This window comes from Aphelocoma coerulescens, chromosome 1 (genome assembly GCF_041296385.1).
Source record: "Aphelocoma coerulescens isolate FSJ_1873_10779 chromosome 1, UR_Acoe_1.0, whole genome shotgun sequence".
NCBI lineage: Eukaryota > Metazoa > Chordata > Aves > Passeriformes > Corvidae > Aphelocoma > Aphelocoma coerulescens.
In genome coordinates this window covers 86,235,123-86,259,995 of record NC_091013.1, presented here as the reverse complement: position 1 = coordinate 86,259,995, position 24,873 = coordinate 86,235,123, and the positions used below count along the sequence as shown (strand labels likewise).

At 38.8% G+C, this 24,873-nt stretch overlaps 1 protein-coding gene across 1 annotated transcript; it reads right to left on the bottom strand.

Moving 5' to 3' along the window:
• Positions 1 to 1,815: 1,815 nt before the first annotated feature.
• On the bottom strand, positions 1,816 to 22,473 carry RAB38 (RAB38, member RAS oncogene family). Its single transcript, XM_069030968.1, has 4 exons — positions 22,445 to 22,473; positions 20,166 to 20,428; positions 12,197 to 12,477; positions 1,816 to 1,968 (listed from the first exon to the last, which is right to left on the bottom strand). The coding sequence occupies exons 2-4, from the start codon at positions 20,368 to 20,370 to the stop codon at positions 1,816 to 1,818; spliced, it is 639 nt and encodes a 212-aa protein (XP_068887069.1). The 5' UTR covers positions 20,371 to 20,428; positions 22,445 to 22,473.
• Between the last annotated feature and the right edge of the window lie 2,400 nt (positions 22,474 to 24,873).

Below are 24,873 nucleotides of genomic sequence, written 5' to 3'. Positions count from 1 at the left end.
AACTAAAGACCTTGCTTTTTTATTCCAAAATTCTGTGAGGAAAATTGAAGGCTTTAGGAAGAGCACATAAAGAGCTATGTCTCTGTCCCTGGCTCTCCAGAGAAAGAAACATAGATCTTTTCTGCAGTGCCTATATGGTAACAGAACATTTAGTGATAGAGGCACAAAGTCATAGAATCATTTAGGCTGCAAAAGAACTCTGAGTCCAAACATAAACCTTACATTGCCAAGTAGGATGAATTTTACAGGCACATGAACCTCATAGGTCTGACATTACAAGGTCAGCTTGAGGAATTTTTTTTCCTATGCAGCAGATATTTTTCATTTTTCCTATGCAGCAGATATTTACTAGACTGAGAATTTCACTCCTTCATTTCCAACTAAGTGTTCAGTGAAGTATTGCAGTGACATCTGCAAATATAAGGCATCATGAGATTCTGTCTCCTCCTTTCCATGCTGCTACACCTCTCTAAGAAGAGGAACCCATCTCTGAAGATGGCTCCTGCAACGGAGAGTTCACACTTTAAGAAGGAAAAGTCTGAGTAAGAACAGAAAATGCAAGTGAATTTTCTATGGCAGGAGAGAGGCAAAATTTGTCTTGAAGGGGCTTGCAGCCAGATGTCAAGACTTCTTGTCTAGACACACTTCTCTGAATGACTCCACCAACCTGCAGTTTTTGTGAGATGCTGAAAATCAACCATTTCATTTCCACAGTACGGTTCAATAAATTCTTCACACCTTCCAGAAGAGTCTCTTAAGACGGTTTCATTTTGCTTGCTCCCTGTGATCGTTCATGTACATTTTAGAAGAATGTTTTCAGAAAGCAAATACCCTTCTATTCAACACAGATGGATTCCTGAAAAGTTCTGCTTGTATGTTACAGTGCGGATGGTGAATTTTCCCATGAGCATAAACATAATGCAGGGATGCATGTAAGGACTTACAGAATACGCACAGTTTAAACACACAGGCCTATCTGTGGCATGAGGGAGGAAAGGAAAGAATCAATGTGGGCTTTCCAGAGGAAATGCTGACTCTATAGAACAGATAACATTTCTGAAAACCCTGAGATGCTTCACCTGTGAGACTGTACCCCTGACTGCCTGTTTTGTCACCCCTCACCCTTGACTTGTTCCCTTTTGCTTCATCTAAGATAATGCTATCAACCGCGAGAATGTAACTCCTAAGAAAAAGGGAGCCAATACTTCATCAGTCTTGGAAGTTCAGATCTTCTGGAGAACTGAATGATGTGAAATGTTCCTTCACATTCAGTCCTGTCACTACATCCAGGAGACAGAACTTTCAATGGGGTGATTTAACTGTGTGCATTCTTGGTGTCTCCTTCTGAACAGCTAAATTTTCATTGTCATAATCATCTTCCTCATATGACACAAGATCATTCAAGTTTGAGGGGTGACAAAGAGCAATGATGTTTGCCTGGTCAAGGTACTGAGAAAGCATCCTGGAAATCAATGAACAAGTAGGGTGCTGCTGCAGTCACATCACAAATAGGAGTTTTCAGAAACAACATGGCAAAGAAATAGGTTTTGATATCACTGGCTCTACCCAAATAGGAAAACACAGCCATCACCATGAGTCTTATTTGACCAGTAGCCAAAGAGAGTTTTGAATAGTTGCTATCAATGAACAGCTCATAATAAATTTTAGCTGAAGAAAAAAAAAAAGGAAAAGTTTAAATATATTTTTGAGAAAATGGCAATCTGCTTAGGGACAATGTGGGCAGGCTGGATTCGTTGAATAAAGTATAAATTGTGAATCATAGTTGTTCGGCTCTTGTAATAGTCTGGAAGTCTCTTAGGATTTAAAGCAAGCTGAACAACTGCCAATCTTGGAGGAATTCAAGTGTGGTTTTATAATATCTGGTTCAATAGACTGAACTGGTTCACTCTCACTAGCAATTATGTGTTTCACTAAGCATCTGGAAGCTTCATTGATGTTTATATTTTCCTGCAAGTGAAAGAGAAAGAGAGGTTGATTAGTCAATATTAATTAAACCACGCTGCATATTTCCTGTGCCTAATTAAACTTTTCTCTCAGCAACATCAAAAGTTTACTTACCTTAATAAACAGTTTTCAAAAATTGACTGTGTTGAATAATGCTTACTGGAGTTTTGAAGTTAGTTAAGTCTTATATAAATTATGATTCATAGCTCTTTTCAAATGTACACAGAGCTGACTTTAAATTTTTTACCTCAATCTCTTGGTGATTTGATTGCTTCAATAAACTAAAAAAAGAATAATTCTGCAGAGGTGTTGATGACCAATGCCTGAGGTAAAGCTCCAAAACCTATATTTCACTGCTTGAATAATGGTTACTCATTTCCAAATAGTTAATTACCTACCAGCAATTACAGACATTCATAGCACTTACTTTTTAAAGCCTTTTCTACAGTTTCAAGAAGATTTCTGTATGCAATGCTCACAATGAAACCTGTGATGAACCAGATTCATTGAATAAATGATACAATCTCAAATTACTCAAAAACAGTAAAAAAAGTTCTGTATGATTTGGAGTCCTCCCTTATTTCTTGTTGAGGCTGACTTATCTCCAATGCACTGTTTCAGAAGAGGTATATCACCACTGGTTTCATTTGCGGGACAGAAATCCTCACTCTAGGGGTTTAAAATGAAAGCTAAAGCCCCTTTTTCCTACGTGTGCCTTACATCAACTGCACATTTAACTTGCAGCAACCCTTGCTCTGTTCATAGAATAAATAAAGCTGACACAGCCTAATCAACAGCCTGAGACACAGCTCAACACAGCATAGAAAATAAGCAGTAGTACTGAGTAACGATTTTTTTTAATGACAGCCACCAGTATGTTTGGAATGAAAAGTCAGGCTTTCTGGCATAAAAACCACTCTTCTAGTCTAATCACTGGCAGGAGATAGAAACTTCACTGTAGCTTCAATCTTCTAGAAAATTGTATCACACAGCCACATGCAACCATATGGAAATCCATACCAGTATATTTGCACACATTTGTGTATATGCACACACTACTCTTGCTCAATAAATATAATATTTTATTAGCAACCTAAGATAACCCAGGTTTTCAAGCTGAATCACCAAATTATAGAATAGTTTTGGTTGGAAGGGATATCTAAATGCCATCTAGTCCCAGTTCTTGAGCATGTCCAGGTCCCTCTGGGTGGCAATCTGAAGCCTGCTGTACTGAGGCCATAAACTAGATATAAAAGAAAGAAATGTGTCTGTCTCAGTAGAGAAGGCACATTTATAGGAAAATCAAAACCTAAAGGAATGGATTCTGTTAGGCTGACTTCATCCAATCCCCTTTAAATAAATAGCAAAACTCCACGAATTCCATTGTCCATCCCTTTGCCCCACAGTAAAGGGCTGAAATACATGGAAAATGTTAATTAGTGCAAGATTTCACAGGTTCCTTCAATGCCATACATGAACTTAAATATTTTGTAGAATATCAGTAGGCTGTAAATCTCCAAATATTTAGAAAAGTAATGTACATAGTAACCCCTAGAAAGTAACATGGAACTTGGAATCGTCTCTGTACTGAGATTCTGCTGCATCGCGTGCCGCTCAGACCAGATACGAAAATTCCTCAAGCATGCACTGAAAACCTTCTTCAGACCACTGTGAATTTTTATTAGAAAGAAAAAACAGACAATGAAAAATATCTCTCAGTACTGCTTAGAAAACTGAAGCCAAAACAGGATTGTTTAATGCACAAAAACAGAAATGTAAAAACCTCTTGCATTGTGTTTGTCTTTGCTAATGGACTGGTGAGCATTTAATTTACCCATGTGCTGCTTCTGTCTTGAAACAGCAGCATATGCTCATTCAAGAATGTCTTAGGGACTATCTAAGATTGTGCCCAAATTGATTAATGTTCAGATGTATTAACAAAAACCCTCTTTGTCAGAGGCTACCATTTTACAGGATTGGGAAAGGGGGAAGGGACCAAGCCCACAAAAGCATGAAATGGGTAAAGGTGGACATCCCTCATGCCTGATGGTGATAGACGGAAGTCCATGTGCCAGACATGAGCCTAAAAATTCAGAAGAAAAAAAAAAGATTCAGCCAGTACTCAAACAACAAGGAAAAAAAAAGAGAGAGAGGGAAGGAATAAAAAGTAAAAACTCCTGTCCTGAGTGTAGAGAGGCATTTCCTCATCCTGAACATTTATAAGAACCATTTAAGCTGTGTGGATGACAGTTTCAGCTGGAGTACAAGGGTAGGAAGAGGAAGTGTGACCCTGGCAGACAGCACAGCTGGTTTTTACTTTGTGTCTAGCTCCAGCCTGCTCCCGTGGTTCAGATGACAACTGGCACAGGGTACGGATGAGAAGTGACATGCTAAGTCACCTGCTGCAAGGAGCCTGTGGTCAGGCCAAAAAAGCAACTCCTGCTGTCCCAGATCCCTGCCTTGACCACTTCCTTTCTGATGCTACTATTGCCTTTTGTTACAACCTTAATCCTGTGGTGTCCTAGATCTGCAGATCAGACATTGCTGTATTCTGGTCTGACTAATGAAATATTGATTTCTCCACCTCTCCTCCTATAGTGTATTTTGCAAAAGAAAAATCTGTATTCTGCTACACAGTGAAGCAGCTGCAGACAGTAGAAGGTGATCTGTTATCCAAACACAGACATCCACAGGCCTGGTGATTTTAGAGTACATGAGATGTTCAAAGGCAATCAAGGGGAGGATAGAGAAAAGAGAGAAAGTGAAAATCCACTCAAATACAAAGAAACCAACAATCAGAGTGTAAGATTGGACAGAGAGGAATAATCACAGACACCCTACTAATGGTACTGAGACATGGAAACAGCCTCAATTATACCTAAAAATAACATTAGTTATGTTTCAAAAAAGCAAGAAAATATAGGTGAGACAGTGGAGTGAAACAATGTCTTTCAATGGGTCTCTGTTAAAATGCCATAACTGTCATCTCCTATGTGGCTTTGTCCTACAAAAGAACACCACAGGAATCGTGATGATTGCTGAAGTTCAGGCTTATTTTTATTTTATTTTTATTTTTATTTTTATTTTATTTTTATTTTTATTTTTATTTTTATTTTTATTTTTATTTTTATTTATTTTTCTCCTCTCCTCTCCTCTCCTCTCCTCTCCTCTCCTCTCCTCTCCTCTCCTCTCCTCTCCTCTCCTCTCCTCTCCTCTCCTCTCCTCTCCTCTCCTCTCCTCTCCTCTCCTCTCCTCTCCTCTCCTCTCCTCTCCTCTCCTCTCCTCTCCTCTCCTCTCCTCTCCTCTCCTCTCCTCTCCTCTCCTCTCCTCTCCTCTCCTCTCCTCTCCTCTACTCTCCTCTCCTCTCCTCTCCTCTCCTCTCCTCTCCTCTCCTCTCTTTTTTTATTTGCTTTTGCTTTTGCTTTTGCTTATAATAACCTCCTTCCATGTTCTGGGCAAAATTTTTGAGTCATACTGAGGGACCTCCTCTGCCTCCTTGGTGGAGCTATTTCTGTACAGCAATACATCCAGGTGTTATCTGGCTCTTGACACGGTACTAGATGCCCCTGTAGTGCTTGCTATCCAGCCTCCTCTGAGGCCACTTTTACCTTCACAGCTCTCCAAACACAGGGGACACTGTCTCCCTATATTGCTTTTAAGGCTGGTATTCAGCACTGCATCTTTGGTGTGTTTATCTGGACAGCAGCTTTCTGTGATAGGGAAGTGCTGCTATGACCATTTGTCAAACGGAGAAAAAGCAGAGCCACAAACAGAGAAAACTTCATGAAGCCTGGTCCAGCACATGGTGGCTAGTTGGAAAGTGGGAGATGGCATAGGATGAAGTCTTTGCATGATAAGGTAGGAATGCAACACTTTCCCTTCTCAAGAAAAGCTCTCCCCCAAGAGAGAGCTTTTACTGCAAGACCAAAAAGGAAGTATTTTACCCATATCATGATGTCTTTGTGACTCTCAGTCCTCTGCTCCTGATTCAGCATGTCAGCCTTTCTAAAACCCTTTCCTAGGCATCTTGCCTTGCCCTGTTGCCTGAGGTGCCTAGCACATTTCTTTGTCTCAGTGACTCCCAGCATCTGAGACACTATCCCAGTCAGTGCAAGAGCTGAGTTGTGAATCCATGCCTTAGTGACTTTCCCTGCATCACCCTCCCAAAATCTGCCAGAGCAAGGACCTAAACCCTGCTTCTGTGATGATGCCTGACTACTTGTGCCAATCTTTCTCCTGGCCTCATCAAGAAGGAATGCAAAAGTGAAAATCAGAACATGCTACTCTTTATTCTATTACCAAACAAAACAAGGCATTGAAAATAACTCTGAGTAATCTCTGAAAGCCAGAAAGGAACACTGGAGGACATAAATGAAATTAGCATTTGCTTTGTAGATCGATCTTATTCAAATATGTTCTTTTGAAGGGTGGTTTTATGGAAAGGATAGCAACTGAGGGCAGGGAAAGAGAGCTGCATTATTTAAAACCTTTGAACTGATTGCTATTGGAAATAATGCCTTGTAATCAACAATCAACTAAAGGGAAAATAAATACATTATTGAATGTGACTCAAAGCAGTACACAAGCTCAGCAACCTTTTTTGCATTCTGGATTACCTTCCCCCTTATCTGCCATCTTTACTGAAGATGCAGAACATTAACATTTAGGACATTCCATTTTAATATATGAAATAAGTCCCCACAGATTAGACTGGCACTTAGCTCTTTGTAGAAGAACAAAAGCCCTTGCTAGTTTTAAGGGCCTGTCTCACTTTCAGAAGAATGAAATTTTTGTTTCTTTACCATGCATATACCTTAGATTTGTCTATGTGGTTGTTTTCTTATATAAAGCTTTTCCCTTTTTACATTGATAGTTTCTTCCTCTTACTGAAACTGACTCTTCTGAGTCTTATCTTGAAAACCAGGGTGAAGAACAGTGTGTATGCAGGCACAGTGCACCTGGGGCACTCTAAATCAGTGCTGCCGAGAGACATGACCTTAGACTACTACTGCAGTTGAAGGAAATTTACTTCCCATAAGTAAACATTTAAAAATTGTGAAATATTCAGGTATTAGATGGGAGACTAGTGAGAAGCTCATAGCTTCCACATTTTATTTCCATAATGCACTAAAATCCAGTAGCAAGGAAATGACTCTAAAAATGCTTTAACCTGCGCTTCCCTGGAGCTAACAGTGTGAGGGAGTGGCTCCACACGCTCCCTTAGTAGAACTCCCTTGGAAACTGCTGGGAGCAGAGCCTTGTTAAGATGGTGTGTAGTACGCTGTGGTGGTGTTTTTACGAAAACACCACCATACAAGTTAAAAGCCATCTGGAAGCAGGAACATGAAATTCATGGATGTGAACTGCTGTGACTGCAACTCTGAGAACAAGATGATTTCTCTGATTGAATTCTTACAGCTGGATGAATATCCTGCAACAAAATTATTTCCCTAAATGACCTTCCAATCTCAACAATTTTGTGAATCTCTGAATTTCTGGTTTTGGGACAGCAGTAAATAACATATTTCATGAAAGTGATCCAGAGAGCTACAGGATAGCTCTAACACCCATAGGACAATCTGAATCAGCTCCTTTTCATATCAGGAAACAAACTCTGCAGAGAATATTGCACAGAGTGATTGTACATCTGAAAAGAAATCTCCTGCCTTAAGCGTCAGCTTTATTTCTTGCTTTATGGCAGAATCTGAAATATTTTCTAAGACTGTATAGTGAGATTGGTTAGACTTTTTTTCAGTGAATTAAAAAGACAATGTAGGGACCCACACATCCCTAACTGGGTCTTGTAGTCTCAAATGGATTGCCTGGATTTAAGTTTCCAGATCAGCAGATCAGTTTAGAGTGTCAGCCTAATTCAAATACCTGTCCAAGTCTTGTTTTTCTTTATGGAAATCAGAACTGCTTATCGTGTTCCTCTGTAAGTCTACTGCATAGATTGCTTTTTTCCTCTTTCATAATAATTGTCCAGTCAGAAGAACTAAAGAATCTATGATTTAAACAAGGGCTAGTAGATCCTGGATTATTCACAGAATTCACTGGTAAGATAGGAAGAATTAATGTTCTTGCTTTTAAAAGAAAGGCCGGAATAGAGGAGAGAATGACTTTCTGAAGGTAACACAGCAGATCAATGGCAAAGAGGACTTTTGATTGCTAGTCCAGCATTTGGGCCCTACAGAGGGCCAGAATTAGATTATTTTTAAGGTCCCTTCCAACCCAACTCATTCTGAATATATTGTGACCATAGTGGACTGACATAGACCATGGTGACCACCATGGACTGCCTGTCAAAAAAAAGCTGAATAAATGACATCTTATTATCCACGTTTCTTAAAGGTGGAAAGATTCTATAACATTCTCCTGGTCCAAACAGGATGTTTCCAAATGGCCCAGAGACTCAGACTGCTCATCAGTCTCCAGACCATGATGGTCAGGAGACAAGGATCTGTGTGCTTGACCTAGTTTTGCAAGGATCTGAAAAGCACAGCTACCAGCCATTCTGGGCAATTTGGAAAAACATGACTGTCTTTTCATCTAACTCTGTATTGCTGACAGCAGAATTACAGCAGGGAAAAGAGGAACTCAGGCATAATCACAACACAGCCATGTCCAGTTGTAAGGTATTTCAAGTTATTTCTGAATTAGGTACTTTCAAGCACATTTAGTTTAGCCTGACTTGTCTGTTTTATTGCAGAAGTTCCATTTTCATTATAAAGTGATAACAAGCTTGAAATTGCTCCTTTTCTAATCTAAGTCAAAAGCTCACCTCTTTGAATTGGAATGGTGGTGAAAACAGTTTAAAGGCTTGGAAATGTGAGTGGAGCTCTCAGCTGCTCTGGCCATGGGCTGGATGAATAAATGTGTGACAGGAAGAAGAAGTTTCCTTCCTTTAAAAGAAAGACTCTTTCACAATAGTTTTGGTCATAAAATTTATTAAAGAATTTACTATTAAGGGTTATTTTGTGACTATCTGGGATGTGCCCCTCAGACTGCAATCAATATGAGCAAAGTAAATATGCAGATATAAAAGAGACCAGGCTCACCACCGGATATATGGCAATAGTGTAACTTGTGACTATACTGTGAGGTGATGGTGCCCAATAAGGCCCTAGTTTTCCATGTACTATAACTATTCCAAACCAAAATATTCTATCTTTGTAGGGAGCAGAAGACTGAAACAGGCTGAGTAGTTCCTTCAGATTAACGTAAGAATCAAAGCTAATACATGAGAATGCATTAGGTGGCTCAAATGTCTTCTGTTGGAGCTGTTACTTACAGAAAATAGCACCAGGGAATAATACAGTGATTTTTTTTGGTGTAATCTTCTGGTGCTACAGACAAAAGCTTAAAACCTTTGACAGCTTAAAATATGGTAGGTACATATACAGCACGCTACTTTCTACAAGGCAACCAGAATGAAAAGATGTTATTTTTCTAAGTAATCACCTTTGTTTTTCAAAAATGCATAAATCATAGTCAGTTTGCTCTCAAGGCTTTAACATTTCCAAGCACATCTCCAGAAAACCTCCGGAGATCTAATTATTCCAGGGCATCACAAAAACAGAGTTATTACTTATTTGAACTGCTAAAACTGCTGGCTGCAATATGCTGACTCCTTTGTCTGTGTTACTCTGCTTCAGAAGAGTTTCTATTCTCTGTAGTGAACAGAGTTAGGTATTAATTTTTCCCAGAACCAAGTTCAATTACTTATGATGCACTAGGCTGAAAGAATACCAGGTATGCATAATATCCATTATTCTAAAATAGTAGTAATAATAAATTTTTTTTAAAAAAGGAAGTGTAGAGTTTAGTTCAAAACTTAGACCAAGTGGGGAAATTATTCTGATCTAACTTAGTTTGAATGTTGTGATCCTACCATCTTTACTGGAATGACTCTTTACATAATTTTAAAGTCAGAAGCCTTCAATTCTGGGTGGAAATAAGATGTATGGATTGCAGAAGAACAGGTCCTAACCTCTGGTGTATAGCAGCAGAGAACAGTCTCATAACAGTTGTGTGCCCTCAACTCTCACCACTCCCTCCACACTGGCTTTTGAAAGCAAGCCTTGTCATAGCTGGATTTTTTTTCTGTTCCTACGTGATTGCATTGGCAATCTGGGGACTTCTAGAGTTTCAGAGTTAAATAAAGTAAGAAGATTCTAGATATTTCTCATATGTTTCTCATAACAGAAAATCTTAATTCTATGTGGCTTGGAGAAAGTTGGAAAGATTTCCTCTATTGTGACTTTTAAAAAATTTATGTCCTTTATATGACTTTTATACTTCCATAATTCTGCCCCAGACACCAACATCACGAAACCTCTCTGTGATCTTTAAAATTGTTTGCATATTCATTTTCTGCACAGACCTTTGACACAATAAATGTGGTTGTCCTTTTTGAGTGGTGAACATGTTCTGGGGATTGATGTATGGAATTCATGGTACAGATTCCATTCTTATAGTATAATATAGTTTATCCTAAAGAGGAACACTGGATTCTCTTGGCCTCACCCAACACAAATCGGCAGATGAACCACAGACCTGAATACAAACCAGGTGCTGCACATGAAGGAATAGGAAGTACCCTGTTGTGGAGCAACATAATTTACACACTGACATAGACCAAAATTTCTCCCTATAAGTGGCATCTTGAAGAAACAGCGATTAGATTTGAGACCAATTCAGTAGGAAAGCAAAGACATTCATTACAAAGACATAGAATCATAGAATCATAGAATCATAGAATCATAGAATCGTAGAATCATAGAATGGTTTGGGTTGGAAGGGACATCTTCAAGTCTTCTTGTCTAACCCACCTGCCAGGGCAGGGACATTGTCAGCTAGATCAGGTTGCTCAGAGACAAATCCAATCTAGACTTGAATGTTTCCAGGGATGGAGCATCCACCACTTCTGGGTGACTTGTTCCAGAGTTTCACCACCCTTGTCAGAAAAAATTATTCCTTATCTCTATTCTAAATCTACCTTCTTTTAGTTTAAAACCATTACCCCTTGTTCTATCACAACAGGCCCTGATAACAGGTTTGTCCCCATCTTTCTTATAAGCCCCTTTTAAGTACTGAAGAGCTGCAATCTCAGCTAAGAGTTCATGCAATGCTTGAGGCAGTCTGGCAAATGCTGCTATTCAACTGCTGTTACTTCTGCTGATTACAAGTGAAACATCTTTTAAATACTAATGCTTAAAGAAGGTGTCAAGACCAAAAAAGTAAAACACAAATATACACTCTAAAAATCTGTAAGTACCTTACATAAAATGTTTAAAAGGAATTAAACAATCAAATGTAGCATTTTGGCTGTCAGCCTACTAACAATCTAGATCAAACCAGAACCAAACTGTTTACATTTCAAACATCCAAAAGTTCCCCAGTGTCAATGATGACACCAGCCTTCATAAAAAGAGGACACAATCAACACAATATCCACTGAATTGTTGTGTTCAAATCAATATTTCACATGCCAGCAATACAAATCCTTCATGCACTGAAATTAACTACGACATCTCAAACTGATATACAATACCAACGTAACTTTGGCCTTTATAATCTGAAAGTCCGCCTGCCTTTTCTGATTTTAATCTCAATTTTCCATGCACTCAGGAAATCTGTACCAAGGAAAATAATTGAACCTCAAAGCAGCTCATTCAGCACTTTGACCACTGATATTTCCTTCCTCCCTGAATATGTGATTTTCTTGAAGAGGCTTTTGAGAGTGAGAGCTTATAACAGTAAGCATTGTACAAGCACTACAATAGACTGACTTCATTTCTGGAATCAAAGGCAATGAAGCTATTGTCTCAACTCAGCATTTCTTGGGCAAGGTGTTTATATAAATATTTAGAGATAATATTTAATGTTAAGAATGATAAAAAACATCCTCATGTCATTCACAAGAAGGAGCTTTTATGCCTTGCCTACGGTCATCTTCCTCCCCAGGCTCTTACGCAGTAACCTGTGGACTGGGTCCATACTTTACTGCTGGCCTACCATATTAGAGCAGCTACATTTCAGAATGTCACACATAACTTGTTTTGCAATAAAAGACCAAAAAGAAATAGAAATGTATACTATATACTTACAAATTCACTTTTAATTCCACCAAGGGAGGAGCTTTTCAAGGTGAACATTTAGACCAAATGAACTATTTTAGGAACTGATTTCTCTGTCCTTAGAAACATTTGAAAAGAAATGGAAACTTTACCTTGGCTGATGTTTCAAACCAGCCCACGAACCCGTTCTCTTTGCAGAACTGATCCATCTTGATGCCGTTGTTCATAAGAACATCTATTCCCTGGTCGCATTTGTTTGCTAATAGGACTGTTGGCACAGGTTTGCCATTCGGCAGAACCAACTTAGAGTCCAAATCCTCTTTCCATTTTGTCACTGCTTCAAATGTTGCAGGTCTTGTAACGTCAAATACAATAAACGCCCCCATAGCCTCTCTGTAATACACCCTGGTCATGTTTCCAAATCTTTCCTGTCCTGTAATGAAGAAAGTAGGAGGGGAGAAAAAACACCACCTTGTAAAAATCAGTGTTTCCAGTCTAGGTCAGTATTTCACAGAGCATGTTTTATAAGATAACATTACCGAAGGCAGAACTTCATTTTATAAGTCCCTGGGAAACTACTCTTTGCCTAAATAATTATAAGTACCATGCTAGACTGATTTGTATGAAAATGCAGGAGAGTATTGCATGAAAAAGGAATTTTCAAGCAAACACTCAAGGAAATTTAATGAAGTTCATTATAAGTTAATAGTAAGTGTAATATGTGAATAATAAGTGAATGGTCTTATTAGGCTGCCAGATTTCTCAGTCTGTGGACAGTACCGATGGTCTTTGGGTACATTATGGGACTTTCAACAAGAGTCACAAAAAAATCTGGGTACCAGATTGGAAGCTCTTTGGTACTGTGGTATTTTGTCTAAAACATCTGACACAACCAAACTGCTCACTCATGAAGAGGATCCTTCATATTCTCGTGCAAGTGATAACCAGCAGTACATAATATAGCTCTGGAGCCATACCAGGCATCATAGCAATTGCTTTAAAATATAAAAATTAAATTTAAAATAAAATTTACTTTTACTGGCAAACTAAAACACAGAGGTGAGGAAGGTGAATTTAAAGCCTTACAAACATGGAAAGTGCTCTAAGAAATAGCACAGCAGTAGCAATATGAAGAATTGCATTATTCCAGTGAAAAAATCTGGGAAGAGAGTTTCATACTAGATCTGTTCAGAAGGTTTATTTTTTTGTTGAATTCAAAGTGTTTTCTGGGAAAGTACAGAATTTTTGTGAGTTAACAGTACATTATTATATTCAAACATGGACATTTATAAATATCTATCATTTTATATGATTAACAGTATGACCAAATTAACACATGGCATCAGGACTGGGTATGTTGATCATAGCTGTGGATTTGCTAATATATCTGCTGTTTTCATGGGAACGCTGAAAAAATAAACTACACAGAACTTTTCTTGAAAATAAAAAATAGAATTTCCACTAATGTCTACTGCTGAGCTGTGATCCAAAGAAGAATTATAAACTCCTGAAACATTTCAAAACAACAGCAGGTTTTAAGCAAGACAACTCCTGTACGTGTTTCCATAGCTGGGAAAAAGTGCTATGAAAATAGAAACATTCAATGCAAACCTGTTTCTAGCCTTAGTTTCTCAATGTGAGTAATTTTGAGTAGGTTAGGAAGACAAGAAGATCGGCAGTCTGCCTCTGACCCCAGGAAGGTTACCTGTGGAGGATTTATCTGATGGAAATTGTGCTGTCAAATGTAAGGGAGGGCTGAGAAGGGAAAAGTGTCAATTGCTGGGTTTCTAGACCATGCACTTTCATTTAATGGAAATAGCACTGAACCCACATATGGGGTCAACACCATCAGTTTGTGATTTTTATCTTTGGTTTTAAGCACTGTGGCAGCATGGAGAAAGTCATTCACATGATACAGAAACCAAAGAAGAAGCCTGTCTTCTCCAAATTACTGTCAAATTTTTTTTACCTTAGAGAAACACTGTGTCCTATTGATAAAGCAAGATAGAAATAGATTATTTCTGGGAAAGAAGAGGTCATATTCAAAATTTCTTAGGTCTATATTTTATTCAAATGTCTTATGATTCCTATCAGTGGGCTAATCAGATGAATGGCTAAATCATGTGCTATTCAATAATCTCCTTGTTGAGAAATTCTTGTTTCATCTGCAAGAAGGTGCCTTCAAACAAAAGCCAAGGTCTGATTAGAGACATAGCAGTGAGGTGAGCAGCAACATATACAAATTGTTTCCGATGGATATTGTATTTCAGTGATACTTTATACTTCTCATACAAAATTCTTGAGACGTAGATATATTTACACTGTAGGTTATACAAGAGCAGCACAACTCAGGCCTCACACATATTTATTGGGACACAGATCACTAAGATATGTGGGACATGTTGTCACAGAACATCAACTAAATTATTCATTTGCAACATGAAATCATTCACCATGGAGAAAGTTACTAGAGGAATAAAAGGCTCCTGTGTTGTGATCTTCTGCCTTGTAGTGGCCCACAAATTTCTGAAAAATTGTATGACACTGATTCTTCCTCTTGCTTCCAGCTGCTTTTTCAGATACATAGGATTTTCTCTGCACAGAAAAGCCAACATGTTTGTAAATGCAGCATTTTGTAGGAAGACAGTGGTAACCAATTTCCATCATAGACCACTTCAAAGAAAGAGAAAGAATGGAGCTGCTCTCCAGATGAACTGTCTAAACTCTTTTTGAAGTGGTCTTTTTCTTCATCAGTTATAATTAATGTATGAATCTACTTGACAGAAACACATTCGGCAATTTTGAATGGAAAAAGAGGTGCTTTATAAAGCAGAGTTTTAGTTATATGACATTTGCATAATGACTTTTATTTGATTTACATAGCAGAAAAAGTGCTCTTTAGTATTTGCATTGAGCTTGGAGAGCTAAGTAATATGTCTAAGGATGCAGAAGGACTTTTTTTTTCCACCGATTCTTGCTTATGTGAACAAAATCCTATATTAATAGATGAGGTTCCTAAAACTTTTTCATTTAGCAGAATTACTTGTAAAAATAGGCATTGTTTGATGTATTAAAGATGTCAAAATATGGCCTTAGGTTTTCAGCAACACAATGGTTTAGGCAGAAATTAGGCTAGAAGATAGACCAACCATTCAGTGGTATCTCACAGGCAGCCTTGAATATTAGAATCTGCTTTACTGTAAAGAGTGACTGGGGAAGATTGGTTTTGCTTTTCACTGGAAGGGTCAGAAACTTGTGGAATATGTAATCTGGCCCATTGTACTTTACTGCACCCCTTGCAAGGCCACTGGCACTTGGCATCAAACCCCACAAATCCAATGGCCTTTGCCCACTGAGATGGTGGTTTATGTTGGCATTATCAACCCTAAATTAGATTAAAAAGGTACCTAAGGTTAGGGGCCCTTCGTAGTTGGGGACTGAGAAGAAATGTATAATTGTTAATTCAGATGAATCCTACTCTACTTGGAAGTGAACCCAGTGAGACCAAAGTGACAAAGCAACAAGATTTCTGTTAAAGGGAAGGACTCCCTGTCTGAAGGGCAGCTGCCTGCACACTTATCCTAATCTCAGTGGCACCTCTGCAGCAGGGAAAGCTATCAGCTCGGGCTTAAAGCAATCAACAAATGAAATTTCATATTTTATAAAAACTTACCCCACATAAATTTGTACAAAAATCTACAATTTTCATTAACCACTCTCATCTCTGATAAAGGTATAAAAAATAATAATAAAATTTTATAACTCAGATAATTTCCACCATGTTGACTACAGCATCTGAAATATGGCACAAAAATTGAAATTAAAAATTGATTAAAACTGCCCAATGCTGAGTTTTATGATGCGTTCTACTTCTTGCCACTGTCCTAAGAGAAAAATGCTTTTGAGAACCACCTTGCTTTACAGACAACCTTTAGACAACACTGAGAAGCTGGAAATTGTGGAGAAGATTTAAACATTTTTTACTTTTCACTTCAAAACAGCTTTCAGAATATTCACACTTGAATTCAAATAATTGTCTTTATGGACTGAAGCTTAAGCAAGCCTTGAGCTGATGTTCACCACCCTAGAATGCAAAAAAGCAGGCTGTCAGCAGGATCTGGCACATGGATCTCACCACCAATCTATACTGAAATAAAACCATCACAGCAAGAGACTTATTTATGTTTGCAGAACAGTAATTTCAAGGTAACTTAGCCTAGAAATCACCATGACTATCTTATTTATGCATATGTGCTGCAATGCTCAGCAGCCGCTGAAAGCCTAAAATGCTGAGGATGTGCTGTGCCTGGCATTACTGAACAGGTTTCTGCTTACTCCCTCTGCAGCATAACAGTCCTAAAAACTTTACAACTGCAGAGACACTCGTCTGTATCTGTGGGAAGACTGCAGCTTCTGAAGGTGAAAGTGATAGGGAAAGGTAATGGAACTGTTCTTTCCCCAAAGCATCCGTCCAACTCTTCATGAGGTGAGAGCCAGCCTTTTAAACACAAATCAATGTCTTTTTGGTAGCAGTGAATAATGCAGCCCACTCATACTTAGAAGGAGTGATAAGGAGGATGCTGAGATGGCTGTGGAAAAGGATCAGGGAGCAGGCTCTGATGTACCTGCTCTTTGCTCTCTGATGCACTCAAAACTTCTTCCTGCAGTAAATCTGCAGCTAAAGCTGGTCTTCAGAGAAATCTCTGGGCTGTGTGGGCACAAAACACAGACAGTAGCACAGAGAGCAGCCTTGCAGAGAAGGGAATAGCAAATACATCCAGATCTGCTGTCTACAACAGCTGTTTTCTTCAGAAGTGGTGTGCTGGCCTGCATCTGCAGAGCCAACCCCATCCACAGTAACCTTGTGCAAAGTATGATTAAGAGTTTCTTTTAAAGCTTTCCTTCTAACAAATTGTTAATGAATTTAAAGGATATGCACACAAAGGCAGCAGAAAAGATAAAGAAAAGATAAAGGCAAATTGACTGAGGAGCAAGATTTAGTATTGTATGACACAGCAGTAGAGGTGATGGCACACTTTAGCAGGAACACCAAAACTGATAATTTGTGACATGAGGTGAAATGAAATTGAATTGTTGTGAAGAAATTAAAGACAAGGAAAATTTTGTCATGTTTATCTCCTCCCACACACAATACTAAACATTCAGTCACCTCAAACTTAGGCACTTCACTGAGTCAGACATAAGTTCGTAGATTTTAATGATAGCTTGTTGTTACAAACACCATAACATCATATAGCATGAAGGTTAATCCTACTATTCCTGCCTAACACCCACAGTTTCAGGAATATATTATGTGTTAAAAACCCTGTCTTAATGTAACAATGTGTGATGCAGAGCCTACATTATCCCTGAATTAATTTTTGTAATGCTTAGTTATCCTTGTTTTTTGGCATTTCTCTCTCCTCTAAATAAATGCAGTTTCAGCATTTAGCTATTAGTTAGTTTTGTTTACCAAATTAAAAAATACAGAAAAATATGTTGCAGAAATATTAACTACATTTAATTAGATGGCACCAGATGAACCAAATTTACTTTTTCTTCTTATGTATGGTAAGGGTAAACCAGGCTAAACTGCTTGGTCCTACCACAGCTGGAATATGTCGCTCCTCCAATGAAGTCACCATGTACATAAATCCTACTAATAATGTAGATAAGCTTGACACTGGTTTTATTCACAACATTTTTGAGAAAATTATTTCTAGATTGTTAAACAATTTACTACCCACTGATCCACAGTGTGAAAAGCAAGGAAGAGTACACATATGCTTGGTACTGGGTTCTCTGCCTGTATAATGAAAAGGGGAAAGGATATAAGAGCTAAAATGATACCTGATATCTATATATAAATACATATATCAATATGTATTCATATATAATTACTGATATGAGATATTATTGATGCATTTGCAGAATTTGCTTCAATTCAAGGTGTCCTGCATGCTAAGCCAGCATCCTGTAGCTTGGTGAGAGACTGAAAGTTTATTGCCTTACCCCCAAAGATAAACCTGACCTAATAACAGATTCCACTGAAAGAGAGGATGTTCTTAGACCAGAGATTTTATTTTCCTCCCTCTTCTCATTGCTCACTTATGTTTTGCAGGTGATGATACATGACCAGCCACAGGAGAAACCAATTCCATTCTTTCCTAATTTCCAATCAGTATTACTTCTTTTTCATTTTTAAACCACTTTTTCTCTCACCAGCCAGATGCCTTATTTGTGATAACTTCTATGCCTGCACCATGATCATCTGAATTCAGTGTGCTGCTTACAGAATTTCCTTTCTATGTACAGCCAGCAACAGCTGAAGCTCCTTAAGCAGAAGTCATTAAAGCTAAGACAGCAACTCTTTTTATTACTGACCACTGTCTTGACCTTCACAATGATGGTTTGAATTGGGCAATTCATATGAAATTTAGTACAGTACTGTAATTCTCTCTGTCATATTTGGTAACTCAGAAAGCCTGCTAGTCATTCAGTACTACAACTAGGTGTAATTGCTTCTGCAGCCTGACTGAAAGCTACATCATATGATCTGCCAGCACATGATTAGTAGTGTAATAAATCTCTGACACAAGGCATGCAAAATACATTCTTTAAGTCCCTGATACATTCAGAATTTACTATTAAATGTTTTTTTCTCATACAGAAAAGTTTTTCTGGCAGTGCATGTATTTGTTGTTATAATCAGTCACTGGGGAACAATAAAACTAATGTTTGCCCCACTGTTCCAACTTTTAATAAAGAAAACTGAGCATATATGTATTTAACACCATAAAACTACAAGACTGTATTAGTGTGTGAAAAAGCGGAGTTTATACGTTTTGCATAAAGCAGCGTTGTTGCATAAGTTTTAGTACCTCAGTGCCAAATTCAGAGCTCAGACATGAGACAGCTCAGCGCAGAAGAAAGGCACTCCCTCCGCCGATAAGAATGTCAAGAATTTTTTCATTTCACCAGTTTTACCCAGTGCTGTTCCAGACTTGATCACTGAGCCCACAGCTCAGGCCACAGGCTGGCACAGTTGCCTAACAGCTGATATGATGTTCACCTTTACCCCCTACTTAATGAAAGTAACTTCTTAATTTAACTGAGTTTTTAAATGCCATTCTTTATGCTGTAATCTACTGGGTTACACAGTTCTATTTGGATTCCTGCATTCATTAAATGAAAGAACATTACTTACGGCATGTGATATATGCCATCAAGATAAACTTATTTTGTGGACTGAAACAAAAATGATTAATTTTCAGTAAGGGGGTGGCAAAAAAAAGTTGTGTGTTTAATTTGAAGCCAAATCGAAATTGTCTGAAGCACTGACAGCAACAATGTCAAATTCTGTGGGTTTTAATGATGTAAGCATGTGGGGATATCTGGACTTCTTTACTCTTTTTCTCCTTGCACAGGGTAAATCATCTCTTGTTTTGCTTCATGATGGAAAAATTATATTAAAACATGAGTAATTATATTTTTAGCAACCAAAATAATTGCCAAATAGAAACATTTCTTTTTTCAAAACACATTAGAAGTTGCTTTCATTGGAGTGAAGGAGGGAAGGTAGGAGAGAGAGGAAGGACAGGAAGAACGAATATAATTCAATAAACTAACTCAGACATACATTTTCTTTATTTTTTAAACTATAAAAGTAATTTTAATCATCTTACTGAATGCCTCATCTATTCCACCAAATTAAAAAGATATAACAGGACATTCTTGTTACTCTTCCTCCTGTCATAGAGATCTGTTAGTCCAAGGAGGTAAAACTTGAATATTGTCAGCTGCAGGGAAACAACTGGGGCATTTGGAGAGAGGTGGCTGGATCCCTGAATGTTGGCATTTCTATCTCATGGCTTGGGAGAAAAATCAGATAGCAAAGGTTCTACTCTGACTCTCTGACTTCCCTAGTTTGGGAGCCTGCTGGTTTTAGGGAAACTCCAAAACGTCAATCTGCCCTTAAAGTTTTCTCTCCTCTATCTGCTCTCCCTCACTGCATAGGCACTGGCAGTTCCCAGCTTTTAGATCAGTACAAATGAATTGTGGTCTACATTTTGTATTTTCTTTCGATAGATAATGGGGCAAGGGGCTCTCCTCTGTACTCACCCGCAATATCCCAGAGCTGCAGCCGTACCACAGTCTCAGCATCCCAGTTCAGCACCTTCAAAGCAAAGTCCACCCCGATGGTGGCCCGGTAGTGGGGGGAGAAGTTCTGGTGGACATAACGCTTGATGATGCTGGTTTTGCCCACTCCCAGGTCCCCGATCACCAGCAGCTTGTAGAGGTGCTCCTTCTGGTTGTGCTTCTGCATCTTTCCTGTGGCTGCGGCTGCTCCCTGCAAACTGATTGCATGCTCTGCCCGAGGAATCCTGCCAGCCTGAGGGGAAGAGAGGGAGTGAGGGACTGGGGAGGGAAGGAAGGAGAGCAAGGTAGGTGGAGGCTCTCTCCCTTCGTACGGAAGCAGGATCACCAGGTCCAGCAGGCAGCCCTGCTGGGAGATGAAGTAAGGACTGGGGGAAGGAAGTCTCCCAGAAAATTTTGTGCGTATGTGTGTAAAGGTCAGCACGAGGTGTGCCTGGGATTAGTCTGGCTGCTAAAGACTTTGCAGGAAAATTCATGCAACAGTCCTGTTCTCTGTTTGGTTGCCTGCTGAAAGGACAGTGTTTCTGTTGTGCACTAGTTTTACACACAGCTTTTGAATCAGCGCCTTGGTGATAATTTATCACCCTACGCTTGTTTCCAGATGTCTTTAACATGCCAGTGACTGCAAAAAAGTCAGAAAACTCCCTTCAGAGGTTTCAGGCCGCCACTAAAGTGCAAAAATTAAACCAGTGTGACTTTAGCTTTGGATGTAATATGGTTCTAATCCATGTAAGTCAGTGTGAATGCGGTTAAATCACTAGAAGCGGTGGCTAAAGCAATATACAGCATCTTTACTTGTGTCCATACTAGGAGAGCTGTACAAATTAAATTATAGCATACATATTTTAAAATTTCACTACCATAATTGTGATTGTCTCTCTATACCTATAAGCATGCTCCCATCTGAATGCAGCACACAGCTCTTGCTTTTTTTTCATACAACTGCACTCTAAAGTGCAAAAACTCCAGGTTTATCTCATGTCACCAATAATCAGAAATTACGGAAGCACAACAGCATTAGAGCATATGAATGCCAGTGTCTGTTTTCCAAAGCAAGTGATATCAAACTTGCAAACAACTAAACCCATTTGAGTAAATCATTCCACTGACAGGATTGTCCCTATATTTTGAATGAAGAACCTACTGAATTTTACCTAGGCAGCTTAGCTGGAGACCTCTACCCATTACCTAGAGGTGTTTGATTCTTTTAAGAGCTTTGATAGCAAACCCACAGAATTTTAATAGTGTGTAATTTATCAGTGAATAATTTTTATATTCATTGATGTTCTTGATAAAATGAAAACATATTTTTTATTTATTGTAATGTTATTTGATGGAGTTCTTACCCAAGTGTGGACTGAAATGGCATTAGAATTTTGTCATCTATCCAAAAAGCTGGATTTTAGTAGACAAAGAATTCAGAACATTCATATTATGCAATCTTTTATAATCACTCTTTAAACTCAAACTTTAAAGTTTATGTGTATATATACACATGTACATAAACATACAAAGTGGAAATAGGTAATTCGAGATGAAAAATGTCTTATTTTCCTTGAACCTTTTTTTAACGAGAGGGTTATTTTTTTTTTTTAAATAAGATAAATTGTCCTTTCAAAAACAAGCCTTTATTGTATGCTGTTTAGAGAGAAAATTTTAAAGGGCTCAGTCTCGTTAGGTATGGACATCATAAAAGACTACAACTTGACAGGCAAACCAGTTTGATTAGTTAGTGTCTTTGCATGATTCGAGCTTATTATTGTTATTACTGCTTGTGTGTGGTATGTGAATTCTTGCCTTTACAGCACCATTGTTTCCTGAGACAATCCAACATTCAAGTGCTTCTAAACGCTCACCATTCCCACACACATCTTCACCACATTGAAGATTTCCCATTTTGGAGCTTGAAGAACAGGCTGAGAGGATTTAGCAATTTTGGAAATAACGGAATTGCAGTTTTGGATAAGGTTTAAATTACATCTGATCTTTTACTCCTCTTTGATGATGGCCATTGCTCAGAGAACAGTGTGTGGAAGGTCTCTGAAAGCGGGTATTTGGTAACTGGAGGTTTTAGGCTATTAGTAAGTGTAGTTGGAGGCTGGCCTACACCCAGAAGCAGGAGGCTTTATCTCTCTTCCAAAGTTTTTGTTAGCATTAGCTATAATAGCTCTGGATAATCATGTTACTTGTTTAAATCTCCAATTCTTCTCTGAATGTGGCTAAATTCTTGGCCCCAGCAGCACCCTGGTACAATGAGCTCCTCACAGGCTTAATCAAGGTCACCCTGGGTTGGCAGTAGGACTACCAGTGAGATGTTCAGTGAGGTGTTCAGAGGCAGGGTGAGCATGGAGGAGGGAGCACTGCAGTTAGAGGGATGATTCGCTGAGCTAAAGTGAAGTATGGACTGAACCATCTTGCTGAGTGAAAGTTGTACCCCGATCTCCTAACTCCATGGTGAGCTGGCTTTTATAGACACCATCTGCTGAAATGTTCCTGAGGTGGGAGAAGGCCCTCAGTCCTGCCTTGCTCTATCTTTCTGGAGCTATGTGTCTTTACTGGTTTGGCCTCCTTGCCATCCGAAGGCACTGGGGCAGGGAGGTGTGGACCTATCACTAATCTGCAGTCCTGCTGCAGCACTGTCATGGGAGAAGGCAGATAATTTGGGCTGCTTATGACTCAAAGGATCACTGCAAAATTTGTTTGACAATGCCAGCTGATCCCTTCAAGCACACAAACAGGTTACTGCAATTCAGCGATTTCCTGCAGGCAGAGGTGGCCAGGGAAGCTCACTAAGCCTGGAGATGATGCAAGGAAATCTGTCCTAGCTGAGACCACACTTAAGGACAAGTAATATAAACCACACCAGCTTGCATCTGCCACTCACAGGTAGATGGTTAGCAGGGCTCAGCTGACACCGAGTAACCTGTTAGGCTGGGAGAACCAGATGTTGCCTCTGAGCCCTTACTCTGCTGCTTTCCAGGCAACTAGAACATGTAAACATGCCAGCAGTTTGGTTGATACTTCTGTGTTTATATTTCATTTGTCTGTGTTTTCTCTGGTATATGTACATTTTAAACTTTATAAAATAATGGTAAAAAATAATTGAAATTCCGTGTGACACTATGTATATCTATGCTGTTTAATTTCTGTATTTTCTGCCTATCCATTATTCTGTTTTAATACTATACTAATATTAATAGAGTGTATTAAAATTCTATTTTATTTGGCAGAACTGATAACTCTATACATCTCAGTCATAAATAACAACATTTAAAAAATTCTGTCAAATTAAGGCATTACAAGCTGTGTTGCACTCTGCATAAAAGAGAAACTCATTTTACAGTGATAATTTTCATAAATTCCTCACTATTTCTCCGTCATTATTAGAGACCTTTTTCTCTGGGAGAAGTGATAAAATTGAAGATGCAATTACATTGACAGTAATCAAGGACAGCAAAACTGCATCCTGGATTTTATCACTCCTCTTTGTGTGGCATCTACCACAGAAAAGGACACCAACCTTGAGCACCAGACTTGTTATCAACAGACCTTTTAAAAACAACGTTTTCTGAGATAATGAGACTACAAGGCAATAGTTTTTGTCAAAAGAAAGACATTCACAGAATCCTGGGAGGTGCTGAGCTGGAAGGGACCCACAAGGATCTTTGAGTCCAACTCCTGGCCCTGCGCAGGACATCCCTAAGAGTCACACCGTGTGCCTGAGAACAGTGTCCAAATGCTTCCTGAACTCTGTCAGGTGCTGTGACCACGTCCCTGGGGAGCCTGTTCCATGGCCCAGCCACCCTCTGGGTGAAGAACCTTTTCTTAATATCCAACCTAAACCTCCCCTGACACACTTTCAGGCCATCTCTTCGGGTCCTGTCACTGGTCACCAAAGGGAAGAGATCAGTACCTGCCACACTCTTCCCCTCCTGAGGAAGCTGCAGACTGTGATGAGGTCTCCCCAGTATCTTCTCCAGGCTGAACAGACCAAGTGACCTCAGCAACTCCTCACATGGCTTCTCCTCAAGGCCCTTCACCATCTTTGTTGCCCTCCTTTGGATGCTCTCTAATAGTTTAATATCTTATCTTCTTATGTTGTGGGGACCAAAATTCAGATTATTAGAAATGTATGTATTCAAAAGATTGCCATCTAAAACTACATGGGGTTTTCAGACCACAGCTATTAATGTTATATCTGGTAGCTTTGAATGTCTTGAAGGGATTGACCTATACCATCATATTGAACTTACCTAGTATGATATAAATGACAGCATAATCCAGAGACATGCTAATACACATCTCTGTCTATGTATGCATATATATATATGCATATACATACAAATCAGTATCATAGATTAGAAGATTATTTTATATCCTGCTTTAAAAGAAATACAAAACATCGACATTCTACACAGAGTTTTTTGCCCGACTGATATATTACAATTAATTCTGGGATATGGAATACATACAAAAGTTGTTAGGTACACAGTTAACAGCCCAGTGGTGTATGAATCACTGTATTAAAAGAGTGAGAGTTTGTGGCTCTCTCACAATTGCAACCCTTGGTCTGATAAAGGGACTACTTATTGCATATTCCGACATACCTTCCATATCCATCAGCCCTGTGTGAACACAGTCAGTGCTCAGATGCAAAGAATGTGTTTCTATT

Bases quoted from the DNA above. Each gene is read 5' to 3' on its own strand.
- RAB38 (XM_069030968.1), bottom strand. From the start codon at position 20,370: ATGCAGAAGCACAACCAGAAGGAGCACCTCTACAAGCTGCTGGTGATC. The intron at 12,478-20,165 runs GTGAGTACAGAG...TCTTCATTACAG, and splicing joins GCAGCTCTGGGATATTGCGG to GACAGGAAAGATTTGGAAAC. The intron at 1,969-12,196 runs GTAAAGTTTCCA...TTTCACTTGCAG, and splicing joins GGTTTGAAACATCAGCCAAG to GAAAATATAAACATCAATGA.